The sequence below is a fragment of the Bombina bombina genome, chromosome 5, assembly GCF_027579735.1.
Source record: "Bombina bombina isolate aBomBom1 chromosome 5, aBomBom1.pri, whole genome shotgun sequence".
Lineage (NCBI taxonomy): Eukaryota > Metazoa > Chordata > Amphibia > Anura > Bombinatoridae > Bombina > Bombina bombina.
In genome coordinates this window covers 75,108,056-75,122,621 of record NC_069503.1, presented here as the reverse complement: position 1 = coordinate 75,122,621, position 14,566 = coordinate 75,108,056, and the positions used below count along the sequence as shown (strand labels likewise).

The following is a 14,566-nucleotide window of genomic DNA, read 5'->3' as shown; positions in this document are numbered from 1 at the left end:
TTAAATCATGCTAATAAGCAATCGATTAAGCCCAAAATAATGTCAACCAGAATTAAGCCCTTAATTGAAGCCATCATTTTATACAGCGTCTGAGAAAAATGGCTTACCTACCCCTGTGAGGATTTCTGACAGTCTTCTAGCATTACTGGGTCTTGTTAGAAAAATGACTGATCATACCTGAAGCAGTTAAGCCTGCAAACTGTTCCCCCCAACTGAAGTTCTCCGGTACTCAACAGTCCTGCGTGGGAACAGCAATAGATTTTAGTTACTGGTGCTAAAATCATAATCCTCTCAGCAGAAATCTTCATCACTTTCTGCCTTAGAGTAAATAGTACAAGCCGGCATTATTTAAAAATAACAAACTTTTGATAGAAGAAATAAAAACTACAAATCTAACACCACAAACTCTTTACCCTCCCGTGGAGATGCTACTTGTTTAGAGCGGCAAAGAGAATGACTGGGGGGGGCGGAGCCTGAGGGGAGCTATATGGACAGCTCTGCTGTGTGCTCTCTTTGCCACTTCCTGTAGGGATTGAGAATATCCCACAAGTAAGGATGAAGCCGTGGACCGGATACACCAATGTAAGAGAAAGTTGATGCAGCTGCAACATCAGCTATAGAAATTGCAGGCCTGAGAAGATAGCCAGAATATAAATAAGTTTTCCTTAGATAAGATTCAAGTTTCCTATCTAAAGGGTCCTTAAAGTAAGTACTATCTTCCTTAGGAATAGTAGTACGTTTAGCAAGAGTAGAAATAGCCCCATCACCTTTGGGGATCTTTTCCCAAAACTCCAATCTAACTGCTGGCAAAGGATACATTTTTTTTTAAACCTTGAAGAAGGAATAAAAGAAGTACCAGACCTATTCTATTCCTTTGAAATCATATCAGAAATAGCATCAGGAACTGGAAAAACCTCAGAAGTAACCACATGAGGTTTATAAACAGAATTTAAATGTTTACTAGTTTTACTATCAAGAGGACTAGTTTCCTCAATATCCAAAGTAATCAACACTTCTTTTAACAAGGAACAAATATACTCAATTTTAAATAGATAAGTATATTTGTCAGTGTAAATATCTATGGTAGGATCTTCTGAATCAGATAGATCCTCATCAGAGGAGGATAATTCAGTATGTTGTCGGTCATTTGAAATTTCATCAACTTTATGAGAAGTTTTTAAAGACCTTTTTATGTTTATTAGAAGGTGGAATAGCAGACAAAGCCTTCTGAATCACATCAGCAATAAAATATTTTATATTCACAGGGATATCATGTACATTAGATGTTGAAGGAGCAACAGGCATAGTACTAGAACTGATGAATATATTCTCTGCATGTAAAAGCTTATCATGACTACTATCACATACCATAGCTGAAGATATAATCTCAACAAGTTTACAACAGATACACTTAGCTTTGGTAGAACTGTTATCAGGCAGCAGGGTTCCAACAGTGGTTTCTGAGACAGGATCAGATTGAGACATCTTGGAAATGTAATAGAAAAAAAAAAAAACTTATAAAGCAAAATTATCAATTTCCTTATATGGCAGATTCAGGGGAAAAATTCAAACAGCATATAGCCCTCTGAGCATAAAAAAGGGCAAGAGGCATATAGGAAGTATAGGAAGTGGGGTTTAAATAATGAAAACAACATCTGAAAATGACGCACTCATGTCACTGAAGACGCAACCTAGTGCAAGGAAACTCGGCGTCAACTAAGATGCCAGAAATTACAAATTTGAATCACCATACTACCTTCGCCACAAAAAAATTCTCGCGCCAAAAATTATGCAATAAACATCAGCATTTTGCAACCTTGCAAGCTTAATTTTGCCTATGAAATTTAATGAAAAAACAGTCAATTTGAAAAAAAAAAGACTATACCCCAGGTAAGAAAAATATTTCCCTAAATATCACCTAGATTTAGAGTTTGGCGTTAGCCGTCAAAAGCAGCGTTAAGGGGTCCTAACGCTGCTTTTTACTGCCCACTGGTATTTAGAGTCAGCCAGGAAAGGGTCTAACGCTCACTTCCCTACCGCGACTCCAGGCTACCGCAGATCCCCTTACGCCAATTGCATATCCTATCTTTTCTATGTGATCTGCCTAATGCCGGTATTTGAAATCTTGGAAGAACTGAGCGACAAGACTCCTACCGACAAAAAAAAGTCAGTAGTTAAGAGCTTTATGGGCTAAGGCGGGAATATAAAGCTCTTAACTACTGTGCTATAAAGTACAATAACACCCATAAACTACCTATGTACCCCTAAACCAAGGCCCCCCCACATCGCCGACACTATAATTAAAATGATGGCGTCCCTTCAATTCCGATTGGCTGATAGGATTCTATCAGCCAATCGGAACTAAGGTAGAAAAAAAAATCTGATTGGCTGATGCCAAACTGATCGGAACAGCCAATAGAATGCGAGCTCAATACGATTGGCTGATTGGATCAGCCAATCGGATTGAACTTCAATCTGATTGGCTGATTGCATCAGCCAGATTTTTTTCTACCTTAATCCTGATTGGCTGATAGAATCCTATCAGCCAATCGGAATTGAAGGGACGCCATCTTGGATGACGTCCCTTAAAGGAACCTTCATTTGTCAGGAAGTCGTCGGTTGAAGAGGATGGCTCCGCGTCGGCTCCTTTGAAGATGGCTCCGCTCCGGATGGATGAAGATTGAAGACGCCGCCTGGATGAACACTTCTACCGGATGGAGTACCTCTTCTAGCCCCGCTTGGATGAAGACTTCTACCGGATGAAGGACCTCCTCTGCGCACCTTGGATGAAGAATTCGGCTCGGCTGGGTGAAGACGACTCAAGGTAGGATGATTTTCAGGGGGTTAGTGATAGTTTTTTTTAAGGGGGGTTTGGGTGGGTTAGAGTAGGGGTATGTGGGTGATGGGTTGTAATGTTGAGGGGGGGTATTGTATTTTTATTTTCAGGTAAAAGAGCTGATTACTTTGGGGCAATGCCCCACAAAAAGCCCTTTTAAGGGCTGGTAAAAGAGCTGATTACTTTTGTAGTTTAGAATAGGGTAGGGAATATTTTTATTTTGGGGGGATTTTTTATTTTATTAGGGTGCTTAGATTAGGTGTCATTAGTTTAAACTTCTTGTAATTGTTTTTTATTATTTATTATTAGTGTTTGTTTGTTTTTTTGTATTATAGAATAGTTTATTTATTGTATTTTAGTTTAGCTAATTGTAGTTTATTTATTTAATTAATTTAATGATAATATAGTGTTAGGTGTTTTTGTAACTTAGGTTAGGATTTATTTTACAGGTAATTTTGTACTTATTTTAACTAGGTAGCTATTAAATAGTTATTAACTATTTAATAGCTATTGTACCTAGTTAAAATAAATACAAAGTTGCCTGTAAAATAAATATAAATCCTAAAATTCAATGTGATTATTAGTTATATTGTAGCTATATTAGGGTTTATTTTATAGGTAAGCATTTAGTTTTAAATAGGATTAATTTACTTAATTTTAGGAATATTATTTAGTTTAATTTAAATTATATTTAAATTAGGGGGGTGTTAGGGTTAGGTTTAGGGGTTAATAACTTTATTATAGTAGCGGCGACGTTGCGGGTGGGAGATTAGGGGTTAATAATTGTAGGTAGGTAGCGGCGATGTTAGGGAGGGCAGATTAAGGGTTAATACTATTTATTATAGTGTTTGCGAGGCGGTATTGCGGCGGTTTAGGGGTTAATACATTTATTATAGTGGCGGCGAGGTCCGGTCAGCAGATTAGGGGTTAATAAGTGTAGTTAGGTAGCGGCGACATGGGGGGGGGCAGATTAGGGGGTAATAAATATAATATAGGGCTCGGCGATGTTAGGGGTAGCAGATTAGGGGTACATAGGGATAATGTAGGTTGCGGCGGTGTCCAGATCGGCAGATTAGGGGTTAATAGTATAATGCAGGTGTCATCGATAGCGGGGGCGGCAGATTAGGGGTTAATAAGTGTAAGATTAGGGGTGTTTAGACTCGTTTTTCATGTTAGGGTGTTAGGTGCAGACTTAGAGGGTGTTTCCCCATAGGAAACAATGGGGCTGCGTTAGGAGCTGAACGCTGCTTTTTTGCAGGTGTTAGGTTTTTTTCAGCCCAAACTGCCCCATTGTTTCCTATGGGGATATCGTGCACGAGCACGTTTTTACAGCTTACCGCTACCGTAAGCAACGCTGGTATTGAGGGTTGAAGTGGAGCTAAATTAGGCTCAACGCACCCTTTTCTGAGCCTAACGCAGCCACTCAGACAACTCTAAATACCAGCGTTGTCTTAAGGGTGCGTTGGCAAAAAAAGCAGCGTTAGCTACGCGGGTCTTTATCGACAAAACTCTAAATCTAGCGGTATGTTTTTTCCCAATTTTGAAACCGATAGTCTGCAAAAGGAAATATACATAAACCTGACTCATGGCAAATGTACAATACATATAATTAGAACTTTATATTAAAGACATAAAGTGCCAAACACAGCTGAGAGTGTCTTAAGTAATGAAAACATACTTACCGAAAGACACCCATCCACATATAGCAGATAGCCAAACCAGTACTGAAACAGTAACAGTAGAGGTAATGGAATAGGAGAGTATATCATCAATCTGAAAATGAAGGTAGGAGATGAATCTCTACGACCGATATCAGAGAACCTTTGAAAAGGTTTCCCTTGAGGAAAACCATAAAATCAATAGGTGATACTCTCTTCACATCCCTCTGACATTCACTGTACTCTGAGAGGAAACAGGCTTCAAAATGCTGAGAAGCGCATATCACAGAAGAAAATCAAGCACAAACTTACTTCACCACCTCCATTAGGGAGGCAAAGTTTGTAAAACTGAATTGTGGGTGTGGTGAGGGGTGTATTTATAGGCATTTTGAAGTTTGGGAAACTTTGCGCCTCCTGGTAGGATTGTATATCCCATACGTCACTAGCTCATTGACTCTAGCCAATTACATAAAATACATTAACCCTACAAGCTCCCTAATTAACCTCTTCAATGCTGGGCATAATACACGTGTGTTGCTCAGCGGCATTTTGCTGCCTTTTAATTACCAAAAAACAACCCCAAAGCCATATGTCTGCTATTTCTGAACAAAGGAGATTATTTGTGAAATAATTGAACAAGTTGTTTGTAAATAATTTCAGTGAGAAACCTAAAATTGTGAAAAATTTAACTTTTTTTTTTAATTTGATCGCATTTGGCGGTGAAATGGTGTCCTAGATCAATACTTTGGGTTGTCTACTACACTATAGCCGTTTGTAAATAATTTCAGTGAGAAACCTAAAGTTTGTGAAAAAGTGAACAATTTTTTTATTTGATCGCATTTGGTGGTGAAATGGTGGCATGAAATATACCAAAATGGGCCTAGATCAATACTTTGGGTTGTCTTCTAAAAAATATATATACAGATGGCCCTTGGTTTACGTAGGTTCAATTTGCACAGTTTCAGAATAACAACCTTTTTTTTCCAGTCATGTGACTGCTATTGGAAAGCTTTGGAAAGCAATGCACTAATTAAAATAGCCAGTAAGTGGAGCTGTCCGCTTGCTTTGCAGCAAAGTTATGTAAGTTTAACAGCCAGAAATTGATCTGTGTATACAGATCAGACCAGACTTATTGAGCAACAAGTTCTAGCAGGCACTTCCCTATTATCTTCCTGTCCAGCAGCTTCAGGTGAGGGTGCCTAACTGCTTATTAATCACTGCAGATTGAAATGCATAGAATAGGTGCAGACCCAATATTATCTAACATGCTAAAAATTCAGAGAACTGTTTGCAGAAAAATGCAAGTAAAAAACGTTTTTGTTCATTAAACTTAGTTTGATGATGATGATGCAGTTTGTTGTGTGATTATTTAATTAGGTGCTGTAAACAAATGCTTTTGTTCATTAAACTTAGTTTGATGATGATACAATCTATATTAGAAGGTTTATAATGCAGTTTAGCATTTAAAGTCTTCATTTCAAAGCTTTAAAAATAATGTATTAGGTGTTACTTATGACAATTTTGAGAGGGGCCTGGAACCTAACTGAGGGCTACCTGTGTGTGTATATATATATATATATATATATATATATATATATATATATATATATATATATATATATGCAAAATAGAAATGGCTGCAGCACTCCAGGTTGTTTTTTTTATAACATTTTTATTACAAGCAGTGAAATACAGGCGACGTTTCGGGCTTCTGCCCTTTCTCAAGCCAAGTGATTATTACATAATCCATTATGTACTAATCACTTGGCTTGAGAAAGGGCAGAAGCCCGAAACGTCGCCTGTATTTCACTGCTTGTAATAAAAATGTTATAAAAAAAACAACCTGGAGTGCTGCAGCCATTTCTATTTTGCATATTAATACCTGTCAAGGTGAGACAGCGGCTGCTTGCACCCTTACCGAGGAAAGAATTGGTGCTGGACGTTAACTTGTTTATATATATATATATATATATACACACACACACGACAAGGGATATCCAAGGATTCATGACCGAAATCAGTATTCCAATCTAACTATCAAAAATTTTACAAAAAAATGATTTGGAAATAGCAAAGTGCTACTTGTACATATTGCCCTATAACTTGCAAAAAAAAAAAGGAAATTTATGCTTACCTGATAAATTGATTTCTTCTACGATACGACGAGTCCACAGATTCCTAACAGGAAGTGGCAAAGAGCACCACAGCAGAGCTGTCTATATAGCTCCTCCCTTGACTCCACCCCCAGTCATTCGACCGAAGGTATAGGAAGAGAAAGGAAAAGCTAAAAGGTGCAGAGGTGACTGAAGTTTAAAAAAAAATAAAAAAATTCTGTCTTAAAATGATAGGGCGGTCCGTGGACTCGTCGTATCCTAAAAGAAATCAATTTATCAGGTAAGCATAAATTTCCTTTTCTTCTACAAGATATGACGAGTCCACAGATTCATCCTTACTTGTGGGATACAATACCAAAGCAACAGGACACGAATGAACGGGAGGGACAAGACAGATACCTAAATGGAAGGCACCACTGCTTGAAGAACCTTTCTCCCAAAAATAGCCTCAGAAGAAGAAAAAGTATCAAATTTGTAAAATTTGGAAAAAGTATGAAGGGAGGACCAAGTCGCAGCCTTACAAATCTGTCCAACAGAAGCATTGTTTTTTTAAAAGCCCATGTGAAAGCCACAGCTCTAGTGGAATGAGCTGAAATTTTTTCAGGAGGCTGCTGTCCAGCAGTCTTGTATGCCAGGTGGATGATGCTTTTCAGCCAAAAAGAGAGAGAGGTAGCCATAGCTTTTTGACCCCTACGTTTTCAAGAATAAACAATGAATAAAGAAGATGTTTGACGTAAATCCTTGGTCGCTTGTAAGTAAAACGTCAAGGCACGAACCACGTCCAAGTTATGTAACAGACGTTCCCTCTTAGAAGAAGGATTAGGACACAAGGAAGGAACAACAATTTCCTGATTAAGATTCTTATTTGAAACAACCTTAGGAAGGAATCCAGGTTTAGTACGCAAAACCACCTTATCAGAATGGAATATAAGATAAGGTGAATCATATTGTAACGCAGAAAACTCAGAAACTCTTCGAGCAGAAGAGGTAGCAACTAAAATCATAACTTTCCAAGATAACAGCTTAATATCCATGGAATGCATGGGTTCAAACGGAACTCCTTGAAGAACATTAAGAACTAAATTCAAACTCCATGGCGGAGCAATAGGTTTAAACACAGGCTTGATTCTGATTAAAGCCTGACAAAAAGACTGAACGTCTGGGACATCTGCCAGACGCTTATGTAGTAAAACTGACAAAGCAGAAATGTGTCCCTTTAAGGAACTAGCTGATAATCCCTTCTCTAATCCTTCTTGGAGAAAGGACAAAATCCTAGGAATCCTAACCCTACTCCATGAGTAGCCCTTGGATTCACACCAATAAAGATATTTACGCCATATCTTATGGTAAATTTTTCTCGTGACAGGCTTGCGAGCCTGAATCAAAGTATTAATAACCGACTCAGAGAATCCCCGCTTAGATAAAATCAAGCGTTCAATCTCCAGGCAGTCAGCTGCAGAGAATTTAGATTTGGATGTTGGAACGGACCTTGAATGAGAAGGTCCTGCCTCAATGGTAGTTTCCACTGAGGTAGAGACGACATGTCCACTAGATCCGCATACCAAGTCCTGCGTGGCCACGTAGGCGCTATTAGAATTACTGAAGCTCTCTCCTGTTTGATTCTTGCAATCACACGAGGCAGGAGAGGAAATGGTGGAAACACATAAGCCAGGTTGAACAACCAAGGTACTGCTAGAGTACAGCCTGGGGATCCCTTGACCTGGACCCATAACGTGGAAGCTTGGCATTCTGTCGAGATGCCATTAGATCCAATTCCGGTATGTCCCATTGTTGAATCAATGATGCAAACACCTCCGGATGGAGTTCCCACTCCCCCGGATGAAAAGTCTGACGAGTTAAAAAATCCACTTCCCAGTTCTCTACTCCTGGGATAAAGATTGCTGATAGATGGCAAGAGTGAGTCTCCACCCATCGGATTATCCTTGATACCTCTATCATCGCTAGAGAACTCCTTGTTCCCCCCTGATGACTGATATATGCCACAGTCGTGATATTGTTCGACTGGAATCTTATGAATTTGGCCAGAGCCCACTGAGGCCACGCCTGAAGCACATTGAATATTGCTCTCAGTTCCAGAATATTGATTGGTAATTGAGACTCCATCGGAGTCCAAGTACCCTGAGCCTTCAGGGAATTCCAGACTGCACCCCAGCCCAAGAGGCTGGCGTCCGTTGTCACTATAACCCATGATGGCCTGAGGAAGCACATTCCCTGGGACAGATGATCCTGTGATAACCACCAAAGAAGAGAGTCTCTGGTCTCTTGATCCAGATTTATCTGAGGAGATAAATTTTCATAATCCCCATTCCACTGGGGCATGCACAGCTTCAGTGGCCTGAGATGAAAGCGAGCAAACTGGATGATGTCCATTGCTGCTACCATTAATCCAATGACCTCCATACAGTGAGCCACTGATGGCCCGAGGAATGGACTGAAGAGCTCGGCAAGTATTTAGAATCTTTGATTTTCTGACCTCCGTCAGAAATATTTTAATGTCTACCGAGTCTATCAGAGTTCCCAAGAATGGAACTCTTGTTTGTGGAACAAGTGAACTCTTTCTACATTCACTTTCCAACCGTGAGTTCTTAGGAAAGACAACACAATTTCCGTGAGATTTGGTCAGATAAGTTGACGCCTGAATCAAAATATCATCCAGATAGGGCGCCACTGCTATGCCCGTGGCCTGAGAACCACTAGAAGGGACCCTAGCACCTTTGTAAAGATTCTGGGAGCTGTGGCCAACCCGAAGGGAAGGGCCACGAACTGATAATGCTTGTCCAAAAAGGCAAACCTCAGAAACTGATGATGATCCTTGTGGATAGGAATGTGAAGATACGCATCCTTTAGGTCCACGGTGGTCATGTATTGGCCCTCCTGGATCATTGGTAAGATTGTTCGTATAGTCTCCATCTTGAATGAGAACGAGAAATTTGTTTAGACATTTTAGATCTAACATGGGTCGGAAAGTTCCCTCTTTTTTGGGAACCACGAAAAGGTTTGAGTAAAACCCCTGTCCCTGTTCCAGCTTTGGAACTAGACAAATTACTCCCATGGTATAGAGGTCTTTTACACAGTGTAAGAACGCCTCTCTTTTTGTCTGGTCTACAGACAAAAGTGAAAGATGAAATCTCCCCTTTGGGAGAAATTCCTTGAATTCCAACTGATACCCTGGGTCACAGTTTCCAATTCCCAGGGATACTGAACATCCCTTGCCCAAGCCTGAGCAAAAAAGAAAGTCTGCCCCCTACTAGATCCGGTCCCGGATTGGGGGCTGCCCCTTCATGCTGTCTTGGTAGCAGCAGCGGGCTTCTTGGCTTGTTTTCCCTTATTCCAGGCCTGGTTAGGTCTCCAGACAGACTTGGATTGAGCAAAAATATTTGTTTTACCCCTCATCTTAAGAGGTTTGTCTTGAGGTAGGGCGTGACCTTTACCTCCAGTAATGTCGGAAATTATTTCCTTCAATTCAGGGCCAAATAGGGTCTTACCCTTGAACGGAATAGCTAAAAGCTTAGATTTTGATGATACATCAGCAGACCACAATTTTAACCATAGCGCTCTGCGCGCCAAAATGGCAAAGCCTGTATTTTTCGCCGCTAATTTAGCAATCTGAAAAGCAGCATCTGTGATAAAGGAATTAGCTAGCTTGAGAGCTCTAATTCTGTCCAAAATGTCCTCTAAGGGCGTCTCTACCTTCAGAGACTCCTCAAGGGCATCAAACCAGAAAGCCGCTGCCATAGTTACTGGAACAATGCAGGCAATAGGCTGTAACAAGAAACCCTGGTGAATAAATAACTTCTTTAGAAGATCCTCTAACTTTTTATCCATAGGGTCTTTGAAAGCACAACTGTCCTCAATAGGTATAGTTGTACGCTTAGCTAGAGTAGATATTGCTCCCTCCACCTTAGGGACCGTTTGCCAAGAGTCCCTGATGGTGTCTGATATAGGAAACATTTTCTTAAAATTAGGAGGGGGAGAGAACGGTATACCTGGTCTATCCCATTCCTTTTTAACAATTTCTGAAATTCTTTTGAGAACCGGAAAAACATCAGTGTAAGTAGGTACTTCTAGATATTTATCCAACTTACACAATTTTTCTGGAGGAATTGTAATAGGTTCACAATCATCCAGAGTCGCTAGGACCTGTGTTCAAGTTTAAATTTAAAGGACGCTAAGTCCGAATCTGTCTGAGGTAACACATTCCCTGAATCTGAAAGTTCTCCCTCAGACAATAATTCCATGACCCCCAATTCAGAGCACTGTGAAGGTACATCGGAAATGGCAAATAAAGCATCAGAGGGTTCAGTATTTACATTAATACCTGGCCTACTGCGTTTACCTTACAAAACTGGCAGTTTAGATTATACCTCAGTGTGGGTAGACATAACTGCAGCCATATCTTGCAGAGTAAAAGAATTAGACGCACTAGAGGTACTAGGTGTCACTTGTGTGGGTGTTAAAGGTTGTGACACTTGGGGAGAATTGGATGGCATCATCCTTAGACACACTTTCATTTCCTAAAATATGTTCTTTACAGTGTAAGGCTCTATCAGTACAAGAGGTACACAATGTAAGTGGGGGTTCCACAATGGCTTCTAAACACATAGAGCAATAAGTTTCCTCAATGTCAGACATGTTAAACAAAGTAGTAATAACCACAACAGTTGGTAAACACTTTATTTATTGAAAAAACAATTTTGCAAAAAACGAGTACTGTGCCTTTAAGAGATAAATGCGCACAATTTTTCCAAACACACTTAATAACGTCTATTTTAAACGTTCAAAAACTAGGTATGGATATACAGAGATGCCAAAAATTATTGCATCCCACATGCAAGAGCAGAAATTTACCCTCTACAGGAACATAAAGCAAAACAAAACTCAATTTGCTGAATAATGACCCCTGCACCTCGCCACAGCTCTGCTGTGGCGCCTACCTGCCCTCAGATAACTGCCAAACGACTTGACACCAATCCGGATAGTATAACACACAGATAGGGCCCAACCGGAGCTAATGTCTGCTGTCTCCTTCAGAGTAAACTGCGCGTCTGAGGCGCGAAAATAGGCACCGTCCATAACGGACGTCGCACTATTTGATTAATCTACCGCATGGGAAGCGGTTACAAACAGCCATGTGGTCCCCAAACATATAAGCACAACATAAAGTCCTCTTTATCAATAAACTTATTTTATGCCATCATTTTGTAAAATACCCCAGTGTCAATATTATATGCTGCATATCTAATTGCTGCAATAATGTCAGTAAAACACCCAGTAGGACAATAACACCCTTTTCATTTATAGGACTACTGCTTACCCTGTTCCCACTATAAGGAACCAAATCAGCCAATTCTAAGTTTCCTCAGAAGAAAAGGGCTGAAACAAACCTCAAATGCTGCTTGCTGCATGAGACCGTCCCCCACACTGAAGAGTTTTCTCATATTACCTTCAGATCTGTGGGAACCATAATTGATCTTAGTAACTGCTGCTAAGATCATCAATTTCAGGGGGAAATCTTCTTCCATATCCTCCCTGAGAAAAATAGTACTCATCGGTACCATTTAAAATAAAAAACTTCTTGATTGAAGAAATTAAAACTATCATTTTATCACCACTATCACTTTACCCTTCCTATTACTAGCATAGGCAAAGAGAATGACTGGGGGGTGGAGTCAAGGGAGGAGCTATATAGACAGCTCTGCTGTGGTGCTCTTTGCCACTTCCTGTTAGCAGGAGGATAATATCCCACAAGTAAGGATGAATCCGTGGACTCACCGTATCTTGTAGAAGAAAGCAAAAAAAATGTAAACATTGGGTATTTCTAAACTCAGGACAAAATTTAGAAACTATTTAGTATGGTTGTTTTTTGGTGGTTATAGATGTGTAAATTATATGATATGATTAAAATAATAGTATCTTTCGAAAGTCCATTTAATGGCGAGAATAATGGTATATAATATGTGTGGGTAGTGGGTACAGTAAATGAGTAAGAGGAAAATTACACAAACACTGCAGAAATGTACAAATAGCCCTGGTCCCAAATGGTCAGAAAATGGAAAAGTGCTGTGGTCCTTAAGGGGTTAAACTCAGCATAATATCTATTTTACTCACCTAACACATATGAGTTCATGCTGATAACAGGCTCCAATGTCTGTGCTCAGGAAGAAGGTTCCTTTATTCACTCCAGTTACATCAATACCTGATATCTCTCAGTGCTCTGGCCGTGTCTGTAAAAAGTATATTAAATGGTTTAGACAAATAATAAATAATGGTTCTAATTAACTGTACGTATGGTATAATTAAAGGGACAGTCAAGTAAAAAATAAAGTTTCATGATTCAAATAGGGCATGTCATTTTAAACAACTTTCCAATTTCCTTTTATCGCCAATTTTGCTTTGTTCTCTTGGTATTCTTAGTTGAAAGCTAAACCTAGGAGGTTTATATGCTAATTTCTTAGACCTTGAAGGCCGCCTCTAATCTGAAAGCATTTTGACTGTTTTTCACCACTAGAGAGCATTAGTTCATGTGTTTCACATAGATAATATTGAGCTCACGCACATGAATTTACAGAGGAGTGAGCACTGATTGGCTAAAATGCAAGTCTGTCAAATGAACGGAAATAAGGGGACAGTCTGCAGAGGCTTAGATAAAAGGTAATAACAGAGGTAAAACATGTATTATTATAACTGTGTTGGTTGTGCAAAACTGGGGAATGGGTATTAAAGGGATTATCTATCTTTTTAAACAACAACAAATTATGGTGTTTACTGTCCCTTTAAAGGCACAAATAACAGTTCATGGTATACAGATCAGCTGATTAGGTTATTACATATGTGATGTTGATTCAGCACAAGCATTTAGTTCAGTTAGCTCTGTGGGTGTTATAATTGCCCCTTAAATATGAATCAGATCTATACAACATAACGGTAGAAAATCTATTTAAGTGGGGCCATATCACAACTATACAAATATATTATAATCTTTGTTTTCTATCATTTATATGAAACAATATTTTCTCCTGAAAGAAATGTTAAATATCAGTCGTTTAAATATAAGTTAAATTGTATACAGCAGTATTGGTATTGTACTTCCTACTAATTCTCACTGTCAGACATTTTGTCATGTGCTCCCCCCCAGTCCTTTAACTTCTCATGGTCAGTACTGAGTTGTCTTAAATCACAATGCAAGGGAGTGTGGGAGAGATAGGCACTAAAATGTTCATATCAATTGTTATCTTGGATAGAGTTAAGAAAATAAAGAATTTGTGTTTACATAAAGTGATAATATAATGAGATCTGTTCTTTTGGCAAATTCAGTCCATCTAAAAAGACCATAAAATATAGAATTACAAAACCACAGATGCATAATAAAAATACAATGCAATAAAACTTACTATGATTTTTAAAAGAGCAGTAAATTGTTTTCTGATAAATGTAGTTCTGCACCTGTACCATGTGACAGCTATCAGCCAATAACAGACACCTGTACCATGTGACAGCTATCAGCCAATAACCAGGGATAGGCACGGACCAAGGCTGTGGCGGACATTTTCCAAAGTACAGACGTTCGTGAAGGACACCAAGGTACATTTCAAATTAAAAACATCAAAAGACACTCTCTTTACAGAGAGGGTAGTGGATACATGGTGGAATAGCCATCCAGCAGAAGTGGTAGAGACAGTGAAGTAGTTCAAACATGCATGGGAAAGGCATAAGGTTATGCTAGATATAAGATAAGGCCAGGAACTAATGAAAGTATTCAGAAAATTGGGCAGACTAGATAGGCCAAATAGTTCCTATCTGCCAACGTATTCTATGTTTCTATAAGTCAGGAGAGCGACACTTTGCTGTCAAATGGGCCGCACGTTGGACGCTCTTGGTCTAGTTCCACAAGTACAAATTAGTCATCTAATCAAACAAGTTTAAAATAACATTTATAT

At 39.2% G+C, this 14,566-nt stretch overlaps 1 protein-coding gene across 1 annotated transcript in view; it reads right to left on the bottom strand.

Moving 5' to 3' along the window:
- LOC128661327 (uncharacterized) overlaps positions 1–12,839 on the bottom strand; it is a 132,426-nt gene extending 119,587 nt beyond the window's left edge. The window contains exon 1 of the mRNA XM_053715595.1: positions 12,738–12,839. Within this exon, the coding sequence (XP_053571570.1) occupies positions 12,738–12,756 (19 nt within the window). The 5' untranslated portion in view covers positions 12,757–12,839. The remainder of the gene's footprint in view (positions 1–12,737) is intronic.
- Positions 12,840–14,566: the final 1,727 nt, after the last annotated feature.